Source organism: Pholis gunnellus (assembly GCF_910591455.1).
Source record: "Pholis gunnellus genome assembly, chromosome: 19".
Lineage (NCBI taxonomy): Eukaryota > Metazoa > Chordata > Actinopteri > Perciformes > Pholidae > Pholis > Pholis gunnellus.
The window spans coordinates 15,673,415-15,685,948 of record NC_136546.1 but is presented as its reverse complement, the minus strand read 5'-3'; the positions used below and the strand labels follow the sequence as shown (position 1 = coordinate 15,685,948).

Sequence of the window (12,534 nt, the reverse complement as noted above, 5' to 3'; positions counted from 1 at the left end):
CTCTTCACGCAGCGAGTCTCGCAGGGGGGCCGTCAAGTACTGGAAAACGAAAGTCGATGAGGACAGCCACCTGGGAGCTGTGCGTTTGTTCCTGTGAAGCATGACGGACACGGTAAGAGAGCCCTCGAAACGAGTCCGTTTGCATGCACAAGACTTTCTGTCGCTCCTTTCGTGTGCACAGCGCGAGCTCAGTTACGCTTTCAAAGTTTTACATTTTAAAGTGTGCGAGCGCTGACATCGCGAATGAACGCGCAAACGACTTTAGATGTGTTCGCTTAATTGTCTTCAAGCTGAGGCTATTGTTGCTCTGAATATATCTGTCCAGCTGCTGGAACTTTGGCTGACCGTAAAACATAGTTGAGCAATGTTGCCTAATAGGTCGCTAGCACCCGACATGAGAGGATCATAGTACAAATAAGAGCAGGCTGCAGATAAGGAGGCAGTGTGTTGTTTCAGTTTATAGCTAAGTTAGATAAAAAAAATACTCCTTTTGTATTTAAAGATATCCTTTAGACATGTTTTAAGACTTATAGGAAAAATGTTTGGATTAACAATTTGTGTTTAATTACTTCTAGTCCCTTTCTCCCATTGAAAAATGCAAAACCTATGAATATCCACATCTTTATTTTTTACTGCTGGACACTAGATGTTTCATATTTCAAAGGTTCATTATCAGTGTGCGTGTGTGTGTGGGAGGGCTGGAGGTTCAAAGTTTTCACATCCCACTTAATGTAATATTGGGCCATGGTTGGCCTCTTGTGGCTTCACAAAAGCATGCCTGCATGTGTTCAACTCAGATTTAAAGCGAGCACAAACAGCCTTCTAGTTTCAAACATATGTAATTCACACTTGAGGTCAAACATCCAAATGACTTGAAGCACATTTTGGAGCAGAAGGGGGGGAAGTTAAACTTGTGTGAGGCAGTTTGCCTCACATTGTGTGTGTTTGTGTTGGCCCTGCTGTCCCCACTGTTTTTACAACCTGTGAAACCTTCTTGTGTAACAGATTTTTAGTTCATATAGGGGTTGAGAAAAATTGGTATTACCATTTGTTCAGCCAGTAACTTCCCAAAATGTTTTGTATTCTCTTCCTTTCGTCTCACCTGAGTCAAGTCAGCCATGTTTCTGTGTTCCCATTCTATTAAAAGGTGTCAAACGTTACTGTAATGCTTTTAACACAACAATGCCGTCCTCCTCCCCTCCAGTATAGGGATTCAGGCAGAGCAGGCCCGGAAAATGAGGATGAGTTTGTGGATATGTTGAAGGAGAAGAGGTGCAGCAGTGATCTTTGCCATGCCCTCAGGGACTTCACCCCCAGCCCGTACAAAGGAGGCCCGACCTGCACCGCTGCTGACCTCCCCAAAGCCGTGCTGGAGTCCCAGTATCTCCGCTACGTGGTCGAGGAGGTGGGATGGTGTCATTTAATAAAAATAAATAAATAAATAAGACGCAACAAAGAGTTTTTACATTATTGCTTCATCAATATGGAGTCTTTTGCCTCTGCATTTCCCCCCCATCAGATCGCCACCGAGACGGGGTCGTCTCTGGAGGAGGTGAGAGAGGAGGCGTGTGTGATTTTGGAGGAGATGTCTCAGAACCTGCAGCTGGGGTTCATCAGGCTGCTGGCCTACATACTCACCAAGGTGTTGAAGAGACTCTTCACCGGCATCCATGTCAACATTGAAGGACTCGACGCGGTCAGAACCAAATCAATACTCCGTTTAGAAACAATGTACAGCTTCTAAGTAACTGTTCGATCTCATAATCAAATACAGTCGCTCATCCAAATGTAATTTGCCTGCGATGCTCAACATTAGGTAAGTGAGAGATCATGGTTATTCTTTAGTTATGTGGGTAATGTTGTTCCCATTAGACACAAAAACGTTGGAAAATACAGACGAGAGTTAGTTAAGAAGATTATAATCAGTCTCTATGTTTACAATATTTTCATCTAATCGAAGGACGGCCAAAAACAACAGAAGCGTATGAAATAGTGGCTTGCTCTTTATTGAGACTGACTTAATATGATACATACAACATATGATAAACTAGCACTTGATAAGTAATATTCTATCCAGGGTTCAAAGACTACCACGAGGCTGCTACTGATACAGCATTAGATTTCTCCGTTGTCTGTCCCATGCAGCTCCGAAAAGCTGTCCAGGAGACTCCTGTGATCCTGCTGCCCAATCACAGGAGCTATATGGACTTCATGGTGATCTCCTACATCCTGTTCACCTACGACATCCCAGTGCCTGTAATTGCTTCAGGGCTTCGCAAGTATCTATTTTAATCAAAAACAACAGGATATTATAGATCATGTAGAGTTGCATTACAACACCTCTGCTTGATGTAAAACGTTTTCATGATGCTCACTCTCTCTCTCTCTCTTCCTCCCTCCCTCCCTTCATTTGTTTCTCTGGTTTTTCTCCACTGTAAAGCTCTTGCAGGGATGAAGATGTTCGGGGAGATATTTCGCCGCTCGGGAGCTTTCTATATCCGACGTGCCATCGGCTCTGACAAACTGTACTGGGCAGTGCTGTCGGAATATGTCAGAACCATTGTCAAAGTAAGATACAAAACATCAACGTCTTTTTGGAAATGGCTTCAGCTTGTTCAAGTATCCCTCAGTCCACCAGCTGCTGTATTTGACTTGTCTGTAAAGAATGTTTCCAACCATGGGTTTTCTGTAGAAGGGATATGCACCTTTGGAGTTTTTTGTGGAAGGCCTGCGAAGTCGCACACTGAAGTCCCTGATGCCCAAGTTAGGTAAGTGTCACGTCAGCGCTTTGTGTGTGTTCCAGGGTAAAAGAGTGTCTCTGTCAGGATGCCTTGTTGCTTATTAATAATAGACCGTACAAATGAGAAAGATTGTCTTTTCTTCACTAATTTCCTCGTACGAGTCCATCTCAACAAGTTCTTTTGTTTCATATTCATTGTTCCAACTTTTGTTACATCATTGTGTGCAGGAGTAGATATTGTCTGAAGGCTGTATTTTTCCAATGCAGTTGGCCGTCATTTTCCTGTGGCCACCGACTATTGCATTCATGCATTGCCGTTTTGAAAACCGGACACAATTCTAAAGTGCTTGCACATGTCTGCAGGTATGATGCACATGGCGCTGGAGCCCTACTTTAAAGGCGAGGTGTATGACATCAAGTTGGTCCCCATCAGTATCAGCTACGACCGAGTGCTGGAGGAGTCGCTGCTCGCCCACGAGCTACTGGGTGTCCCCAAACCCAAAGAAAGCACCGCGGTACGTCCCGGTCACGTTACTCGCTTCAATCGACACAATCAACTCTTTCCAAGAAGCCTTACCTCCTTCCAGCATTCTCTGCGATATTACTGTTTATTGTGACGGTTAATTGGGTTCAAGTGCCCCATTAAGCCTGTCTCTCTCTCTGAATCTTTTCCGACATGTTTGTTACAGTATGTAAAAATTCCATTTATCGTATTTGCAAACAATATTATAAGTGCAGGTCAGAAGGGTTCGTGCATGAGTAAAGCTGATTACTGCTCGCTAGTGATTCACTCCCAGCCTGGCTCTTTCTCCGCAGGGTCTGCTGAAGGCTAGCAAAGTGCTCCAGAACAATTACGGCAGCATGCATGTGAACTTTGGCCGCCCCATGTCAGTCCGACAATTGTGTCGGGGCAAGATAAACCGCTGCCAGTACAACCTCGCACCCAGGTAGAAGATAAAAGTCCTCCCATATAGTTTTCATAGGATTCAGTCTAAAAAAAACATGAGAATCAAAGTGTAATCATTTGTATACAATCGAAACTCCTCCTTTAAGTCATTATAAACCCTCCAACATATAGCTGTAGTCATGCATCTCCCCCATTCGTCCTCCTCACGCCCTCCCCCTCTCTCCCTTTTTATATCTATTCAGAGATCTTCCTCAGAAGCCCAGTGCAGACGCTCAGGCCTGTGTGAGCTGGCTGGCTCATCTGATGGTACGAATCCAAGAGGAGGGCTCTCTGATCAGCCCTTGGTCTCTGATGGCCTGCCTGTTGCTCCAGGCTCCTACCACAGTCTTAACCGAGCAGGGCCTGCCGTGGCATCAGCTCACAGAAAAAACCCTCTGGCTCAGGAAGCTGGCGCTGGACTTCGGGGCTCGTCTGAGCTGGCCTGGTGGGTGAAGAAGATGGATGGATTTCTATGTATATGCTGTTAAAATTGTATCTTTTTAGTGCTAAACTTTGCACCAATGCAACTACGGGAGCATGTGATTTAAGATGAGTGCTCTTCGTTTCGTGGGTGTTTTCTTTTTTTTTTTAAGAGGTTTGTTTTCACATCCCTTGAATGACCAGTAGGTGGCGTTTGCATAGTGCATTACAAGTGAACCAGATAGAGTTAATGCAGAAAAGTAAGTAAGTTGATTCCGTCAGCGTCTTACCTCGGGATACTAAAGACTCCTTCGACCCGGTCTGAGGTAGATCAGACAGATTAGACGAATGAGAGTTGGCACAAGCGTTCAGATTCACTTAGGAGAGCTTCAGTGGATTAATGCACTTTAAGTAAGTAACTTACCCTAAGAGTACCCGACTGAACCGCCTCACTGTACAGGTCTGGTGTGTCTGCAAATACACACATGCAGGCACCTAAACGCACATGCAAATGTACAAATGCATTACAAAACTACTCTGAGGCTGATACAATGACAATGTGGACGCCGTTTTCTCCAGGACAAGTCCCTGACCCGGATGCGATGTCATCCGCCGTGGCTCTTCATCACTCCATAGTTCGCCGTGAAGCGGGGCGTGTCTACCTGGTTCAGGAGGAAGAGCGCGAGAGGAAACGTCCGATCAACCCGGAGGAGGATGTGATCAAGACTTCGGTGGCGGTGCTGATGATGGCAGCCTACAGGAATCAGTCCCTGCATATTTTTGTGCGTCCCGCCCTGCTCGCAACAGCCATACACGTCGTAAAGACAGCGCAGAGAGGTGAGGGCTACAAGATATATATTTCTCAAATGACACACCGTCATATTTACTGATCTATGTTTTTCTTCTTGCCTCTTTGTGATCTTCCGTTCGCAGACGAGCTCTTCGCCTTCTTTTGCGTCCTACGAGATGTCTTCTCCAACGAATTCATCTTCATCCCTGGGAAGTCGTCTCAGGTAACAACCTCACCAGCCCCTATGTGGCACAAACATGATCACAGCTCTGCCTCTCACAACCTGGGCATGTCCAGGCGTATATGTTTAACGTAGAAACTCTGGTTAGGTAGATGAGTCTGCACTTGCAGGACACATTGGGAGTCATTTTGTAGCCTTTGGAGATTCTACATGTGTGAAAAAGCTGCCCAGAAAAAACAAAATACTATCATCATTACCTTCTTGTCGGCATATTGTTACCTGGTCAAAGGCCTTTATATTAATTTTGAAAATCCACTTGTTGGATTGTTATTGATATTGTGTGTCTCTGCCTGTTGATTTCTGTCTTTCCTTTTAATCAGGACTTTGAGGAGGCATGCGTCCTCCTGAGGAAATGTGGAGCGGTCCACATCAGTGGGCAGGAAGTGACGGTGCCAGACGCGGGGCTGGAGGTGCTATCCTTCCTCCAGGCACTTCTACAACCCTTCGTAGACTCTTATCAGGTGGTTTGACTTTTGCCTCGCCTGATTGAGATAACGCACATTATTCTGACATCTGACGTCATGACCTCTGCTTTTGTTCTGGGAGTTGGGGGGGGGGGGGGCGCAACCCTGAGGTAGTTTACATTATACAATTGAACTTATTTTTATGTTGTTTTTTTTGTACTTTAGTTTAAATAATTCAGAATTAAAAAAACCTTCTTCCTGGTAGTGTGGAGCAGGCATTGAAACAGAATTGACACCTTCATGTTGAAAATATAAATCAGGAGCGCTTTATTTTACAGGGCTGTAATTTCTCTGAATTTAGCTCATAAGCAGTTGTTACATTACATTACAGTCATTTCGCTGACGCTTTTATCCAAAGCAACTTACAATTCAGATGCTATGATACCGTAGGCACAGCTACGGGATACAATGTTTGAATACAATTTCCATAAATGGAAATATCAAAATGTTTAACAATTGATAAGAGATGTTAGATTATTTCCTTCCCAGTGCTCTTTAAATCTGGTATTTTGGTAAATGTCTGTATAATGGATTTTATTTAATGTGATTAGAGACACTCTCTCTGTTACTAAAAAATGTTGTTTGGGTTGTTGGGTCACACCTGGCTGACTTTTCCTTAATATGTCATGATGCTGAAAATGAAAGTATTGCAGTTGCCGATTATATATAATAGGCTTCCTCACACTCTGATTTTGAATAGTAGAAATAGGCGGTTTATGTCCTCCTGTTTGATCGGGTGTGTTTTTATGTCCAGGTGATGTTCAGGTACCTCTGTGAAGACGGAGTTCACGTGTTTGCCGAGAAACAGTTGCTACCTGCTGTGCGAAACCTGGCTACAAAGCTCATCCTCTCAGGTGAAACAAAGTGACCTCTGAACCCTACAAACAATCTCTAGCTGTTAAACTCGTATCAGCAAATCGATCCCCATCATTATGTGTGTGTGTGTGTGTTTCAGGTGAGCTTCACACCTATGAAGCCCTTTCGTCCGACACGCAAAAGAACGTTGTGTCGGCCCTGCGGAGGCTGGAGGCCTTGACGAAGTTGAAGGCGTGAGTAACGAGATTAGCTTCGGCAAATCTGTTTGGTTTTAAGCTCATTTTCTGTGGTGGTTGAGAAGCTGTCTGTGTTCCTAATGCCAACGTTTTTAAGATTCTCCGTCTGATTAATCGTCACAGGTCTGAGCAGAATGAGTACAGAGTGAACAAAGCAGCTGTCAGAAGAATCAACGACATATTTTGTGAGTCGGGTTACTTCAAATACAACTGATTTTGTGATAAAGATGAACATTGTGACCTCGTTAACCTCACTGTCCTCACCATGTGTTTAGGATTTGGTTTATGTGTTTACCGCACCAACCGACAGCAGCCTAAGGGATTTTTCTTTTTTCTTTTCCTCTCTCGCTGTAGGCGGGAAAATCCCTCCCCAGATGCTCCAGACTACACCTGACGCAAAACTTTAGCCTCCACTGGAACAGATCCATCTTCAGTATCAGCTCACTGTCCTGTTTAGCCCCGCTTGACCCTTTCCACTCCTCCTTCCCTCCGTGCCTTAATGCAGCCATCGGTAGCAATGCTGCATCCCCTTAACCTGGCAGCTTTCCACTCTTGAACGTCTGCTACCTCCCCCCCACTCTCTGTGTCCTTGATGTCATCCCGTACTAAAGATAAAGCTATAAAGACCTGACCTGCGACGGTATTGCTGATTCCGTTTGATGCCTATAATCAGAATTAGTTGAAGAAGAAAAGGCTCACAGTATGTATGACTGATGCACTAAAGATGCCTGTGGATAAAGATAATTAACTAACTTTTTTAATCCATTGCATTGTCTTAGTATGTTTGTGTCCTGCAGATTTATCGCTATTTGGCAAGGCTGACATGTCTAAATGAGGAAAATGAATAGAGCACTTTAAAATAAACCTGATTGCTGCCATAGTACGTGCAATTAGATAGTAAACACTGAATTATGACTCTTGATTGTATAAACATTGTACCAATAAAAATCGTAATACTGTACCAAATATCATAACAAATGTTTGTTTGAGACATTTATTTTAACTTGGTTACATCTCATTAAATGTAAAACAAATGTAACAAAACGCACCATAGATTGTTTTTTTTTTCCCACACATAGTTATAAATGATTCTCTGATTCTGTTTGTACTATTCCCTCAACAACAGTGAGTGAAACCGAGAGTTTAAAGTGCAACCTCCTGTCATCTCTGCAAACCAATCAACACACTGCCTGCACCTGTAAAGCCTCAGCAGTTAGATGAAGGCCTCATATGTGCCAATTCACAAGGATATCGATTTAGGCCTACATGGAGGGAACATTATCTATACACAGGTGGTACGTCAACCTTGATGCGTAAAGCGCTGACAGGGTCTTGGCAAAACACCGAGATGTATTCCAACACTCTAGAATTTAGCTTTTTCTCGCCCTCTTTGGCTCTGTGGCGCTCTTTGTCCCACCGGTCCTTCTCGCCGTTCATTTGGGAGAACAGGTTGACCTGGATGGTGCGCAGCGTGGCCGCCAGGACGTAGAAGCCGCCCTGCAGCATGTGGCAGAAGGCGGCGCCCAAGCTCAGCGCGGCGCCCATCAGGTTTGGCACCGTCTCGCACACCACGCACACGCCCTCCAGGAAGTGCAGCGTGCCTTTCTTGGCCGGCGGCTGGCCCTGGTGATAGGGGCCGCCCTGCATAGCGGGGGTTTGCTGGGCATGGTTGACCAGGTACCGCGCGCAGTCCGCGAAGTGGGTGACGGCCCGGCGCAGCGGGAGGAGGGCCAGGTACAGGTGACATGCGGCTTTGGTCAGCGCGTGGAAGAGCAGCCGCAGCTCGAGCACGGCGTTGCCTGGAGATAAGAGAGCATCGGGGTCAGCTCTAATTTAACACCCATGGCTAATGTCAGCAACCATTACACACAGCGTCTGCCACTGGATTAAAGCGTTCACCAGCCGTGTGGGGGCGGCGGGCATCACCTTGGCACGCGAAGCGGTTTGAGCCGAGGGGCGCGTGCTCAGGAAGCCAAAATGTCACAAATCATTCTGCAACAGATCTTTACGATTATATTCCCCAAGTATTGTACTTTTATCAAAATAATGTAGGCTACTGGAACAAGTAAATCATAAATGCCAAAGAAGAAAAATACTTTAAATGTCTCATTAAAACAACAATAAATAAACATTGTGTGACTCATAAAGTCTACTAAGACCTTCATTCTAACGGGCTACTCTAAGCAACACAACTAGGTTGTAGTGGGCACTACATGCTACACCTGAAGCAACATTTATTCTAATAAAGCACAATTTTGGAAACCCGTAAAATAGAACTACTGTCCTGATTTCCCGAAGATGTCTCAGTTGGCCATCCTTTCATAGGTTTTTGGCAACTGATTATCAATTCTTAGCAAAACTGCAAGGTACAATTATTTGTTTTACCCAGCAAATCACTCACTGGGCAGCCTACTATTATAACATGTTATAAAGGGAGATGAGTAGTCTTATATCTTATGCTGTAAATGTATGACAGCAGTTTCTGCCATAAGGTTGTAAATCGATGCGTTCCTGAAAGGCTTCCAAATCTCCTCTTACAAAATATTCTCTTACCATCTATAAAGCAGAAAATCCAGAGCAGGGCAATAATCGCTGCCAACGAAGTCCACCAATCCATGTGGTCTCCCCCCTGTCCAGGACTCGGCAACGAGAAATAAGGAAAGCAGTGAACTCCCCAAGTTATGATCTGGCCAAGCCCTGCCCTGCCCTGCCTTCACGCGGCTAATTCCAAACATTAAGTAGGCCTATCCCATTCTCCGCAGGTGTCGGACAGTTGCAGCCTTAAGTTCACCTGAGGTGTCAACAGGCGTATTAGGACCATATGAGTACAACCCTTGAACTTGCTGCACCGTGTTGTGTCTCACAGAAATGGGCACTTTGCTCCATGTGCTCAATTTTGGGGATTATTTTAAGGATAGCCTAACTAGTGATTGGATGCAAACCAGAGCCAAGATTAATCTTACATAGCACATGCTTTTAAAAGGACTGCTTATTTCTCATGCCTAAATAGGACACCTTAGTTCTCCATGTGTACAAATATAGCCATCATGGGTTTATGCCGGCTGGATAAACTCCAAGTTAGTCTAGACACACCTGAGTGCCAGACAAGGTGGGAGCAATCACCTTGCCTAAATAAAGATATTGTAGTCGTTGCCAATTTAAAAAGAAAGAAATCAAGATATTCATTTGGATGTTAGGTTATACACTCTAAAAACTTTTTTAAAAGTATGGCAACAAAGTGACACGTAATATAATTGATTAGATTTTAAGTAGGCCGACTACAACTTTGAGTAAAAAGTATTGAATAAATTAATTAAATCTAAACAAAAAAATAAAGTAAATGGTACTAAAAGCAACAGTTAAAATGTGTTGGATTTAGTAACAGCACAAATTTACATTTACTGAATATTTGGGGGAAATTGATTTACATTCAATTCGTGCACACACACGCACACACACGCACGCGCGCACACACACGCCGAAGTGCGTTTTGTCATGGCAACAAAAAAGCTTCAGACGGCAGTACACGTGGAGGAGTAGCTCTCCCCCTCCCTTCCTCTCCCTCTCTCTCCAAGTCACCGCCTCTGTTGAATAGTCTGAAGGGGAAACCAACGGTTAGCAGTCGCCCCACGTTTAAAATGTTACGTGTGTTTTATGTGACTTTGTGCTGACCCCAAAACCAAATCAGTTTCGGTTCATTTTGGCGCATTTGTGCCGTTTTTTTCCCACGAACTTCGAACCCAAACGTCCCTCGAGTCTGCAAAGGTAAGACACCACAACATTACTATGGTGACACGGGCTGCTAAATCCTGACATTACCAGACACAATGTACTGTTTGAGTAATACGATGCAACTACTTTGCATGTACTAACTAACTAAAGTAGGCCACACAAACTAGCACTCTGCTGGCTCAAACCGTTTTATTCCCTCATGATTTAGGTGATGGGCCCCAAGAAGATGAACACAGCCAATGGTGTGATCACCTTCCACGCACCTTTTCCTGTCAACCTGTTGAAATCAGAGGTAAAAAAAACCCAAACTAACATTCATTACTTGTCTCTAAATGTCAACGAGGCTGCCTAGAAACAGTGTGTGTACCCTGTGCAGCCTACTCGGCCGAATGCCTGGCTGCTCCTCTTTATCCTCGGTCTGTACAGTGTCATGTCTGAATGTGCAATCATGGAATCAGTGGCCTTGGAAAAGATGAATGGAAAGGTTTCAGGTTATATTGACATGTTAAGATATACGGTATCCACTGTTTTCCTACTCTTGACTCCGGACAATGGGGGGGGGGGATGCTCGGGAGGGATCAGATTACATGCAGATGAACAAACCAACCGAGCATCCAAATCCAGAGTTAAACTGGTATTATTTCAGAGAAGCACAACAGAAAGCACAGCAAGGGAGCTGCCACATTTGGACTTATGTGTTAAATCATAACAAAAAAACATAGTGCACTGACATACATGTGCCATGTGTTTGCGTAACAGTGAGATGCAGCTCAGGTTTCCTGGTAGTGACATGATCTGTCGCTACCTGCTGTGCTGACCTCTGTTGTCTTCTGTTCACCTACATATTTGTGTCTGGTCTGTCTGTGAACTCCAGCTGGGATTTCTAAGAGTTGATTACCACATGGTGCTCTGCAATTTGTGTGGTTTTCTTTCCTGTACATTGTGATCCTACACTACAGTATATGTGCTGTTATTTGCAACGGGATTTACATTGAAAAGGACATAGTAGTGAGTGACCACAGACTCAACACCGCTGGGTTTTCTTCAGGAGTGCAGGGCAGATGCGAGGGACGCTGCAGGCCGCAGAGGGAGCCCGTCTCATCCGAGGACGAGGAGCCCCGCTAGGAGCCCAGCTAAATGTGTAAGAGCAGGGCCAAGGGATGAGGCCTCACCCTCTGAGCCACAGCCGGGAGCCAAACAGGAGCGGCTCTCTCACACCTCCCTCAGACGACTGAAGGTATTGCACTCAACCAAACTCAGGCCTGCACAAAAAGACAGTGGATGATCTTACTGCATTTATTACTATTTAGGCCGAGATGGAGGCTGGAAATCAACAGGCCAAGGAAATAACCCAACCCTTACTGGACACAGAAAATGGTTTAGTGAAGGTAAGAAAGCTGTACAACAGACAGCACAATGTTTGTTTTGTTTGAGCTTACAGTCTCCAAATTATGTGGTTTTTCAGTCTTTTTAATTTTAATTACCTACAAAAAGAGACTTTGAATCTGTAGCTTTGTGTCTTTACTTCCCACGTTGTTTGGAATGTGTCTCCATTGAGGACTTGGAGAGGTTTCTGAGCCAGCGGGACGTGACGGAGCTGAGGAGGAGGGAGCTGCTGCACCAGCGCTGGACTGAGCGCGTCTGGTTTCCTCTCCAGAGGAGAGTGGAGGAACACGTGTCCAGCTGCAGCCCCGCGGCGGTCAAGAGGCGCCAGAGCTTATACAGTCACTACCTCCATCACTGCAACACCAAGGTGATGCTGATCTCACCATACGATCCACTTGTACTGGAAACAGCTTCACAAAACCTCACACAGGTGATGTGTAATTATCTAACTGCTGTAATGTATTTCATCTTCAGGGCCGTGTGTTTCTAGACACCTATGATGTAAAGGAATACAATCCGTTTCGTCTACACATCAAAAAGCCACACTTTTTTAAGGTGAAGATTATTTATTTTTATTTCAGTTAATATATAACAGCTTCGGACAAATTGAAGCATTCCGAATGTGTCTTATTACTGACACTATTTTCACTGCTTTATTCCTTTAGCTCAGTACAGCTGACTTAAAGGAGCCATTGTACCTTCAGTTACATGAAAGACTGAAGGAAAAGAGAACAGCCGGTTCTTGTGAAGCAGGTCATTTCCT

The 12,534-nt window shown here is 44.6% G+C and overlaps 1 protein-coding gene across 1 annotated transcript; it reads left to right on the top strand.

Moving 5' to 3' along the window:
- Nucleotides 1-47: 47 nt before the first annotated feature.
- Nucleotides 48-7,682, top strand: gnpat2 (glyceronephosphate O-acyltransferase 2). The gene is made up of 16 exons (XM_079180911.1): nt 48-112; nt 1,205-1,405; nt 1,520-1,696; nt 2,146-2,275; nt 2,441-2,568; nt 2,693-2,768; nt 3,104-3,255; nt 3,557-3,687; nt 3,890-4,131; nt 4,686-4,943; nt 5,040-5,119; nt 5,458-5,598; nt 6,356-6,455; nt 6,557-6,650; nt 6,777-6,838; nt 7,008-7,682. Exons 1-16 carry the CDS (start codon nt 101-103, stop codon nt 7,058-7,060), a joined length of 2,037 nt encoding a protein of 678 aa, XP_079037037.1. The 5' UTR covers nt 48-100; the 3' UTR covers nt 7,061-7,682.
- Nucleotides 7,683-12,534: the final 4,852 nt, after the last annotated feature.

Coding starts and splice junctions, on each gene's coding strand:
- gnpat2 (XM_079180911.1), top strand. Junction 2,569..2,692: donor ATGTCAGAACCATTGTCAAA/GTAAGATACAAA, acceptor GGTTTTCTGTAG/AAGGGATATGCACCTTTGGA. Junction 5,120..5,457: donor TCCCTGGGAAGTCGTCTCAG/GTAACAACCTCA, acceptor CCTTTTAATCAG/GACTTTGAGGAGGCATGCGT.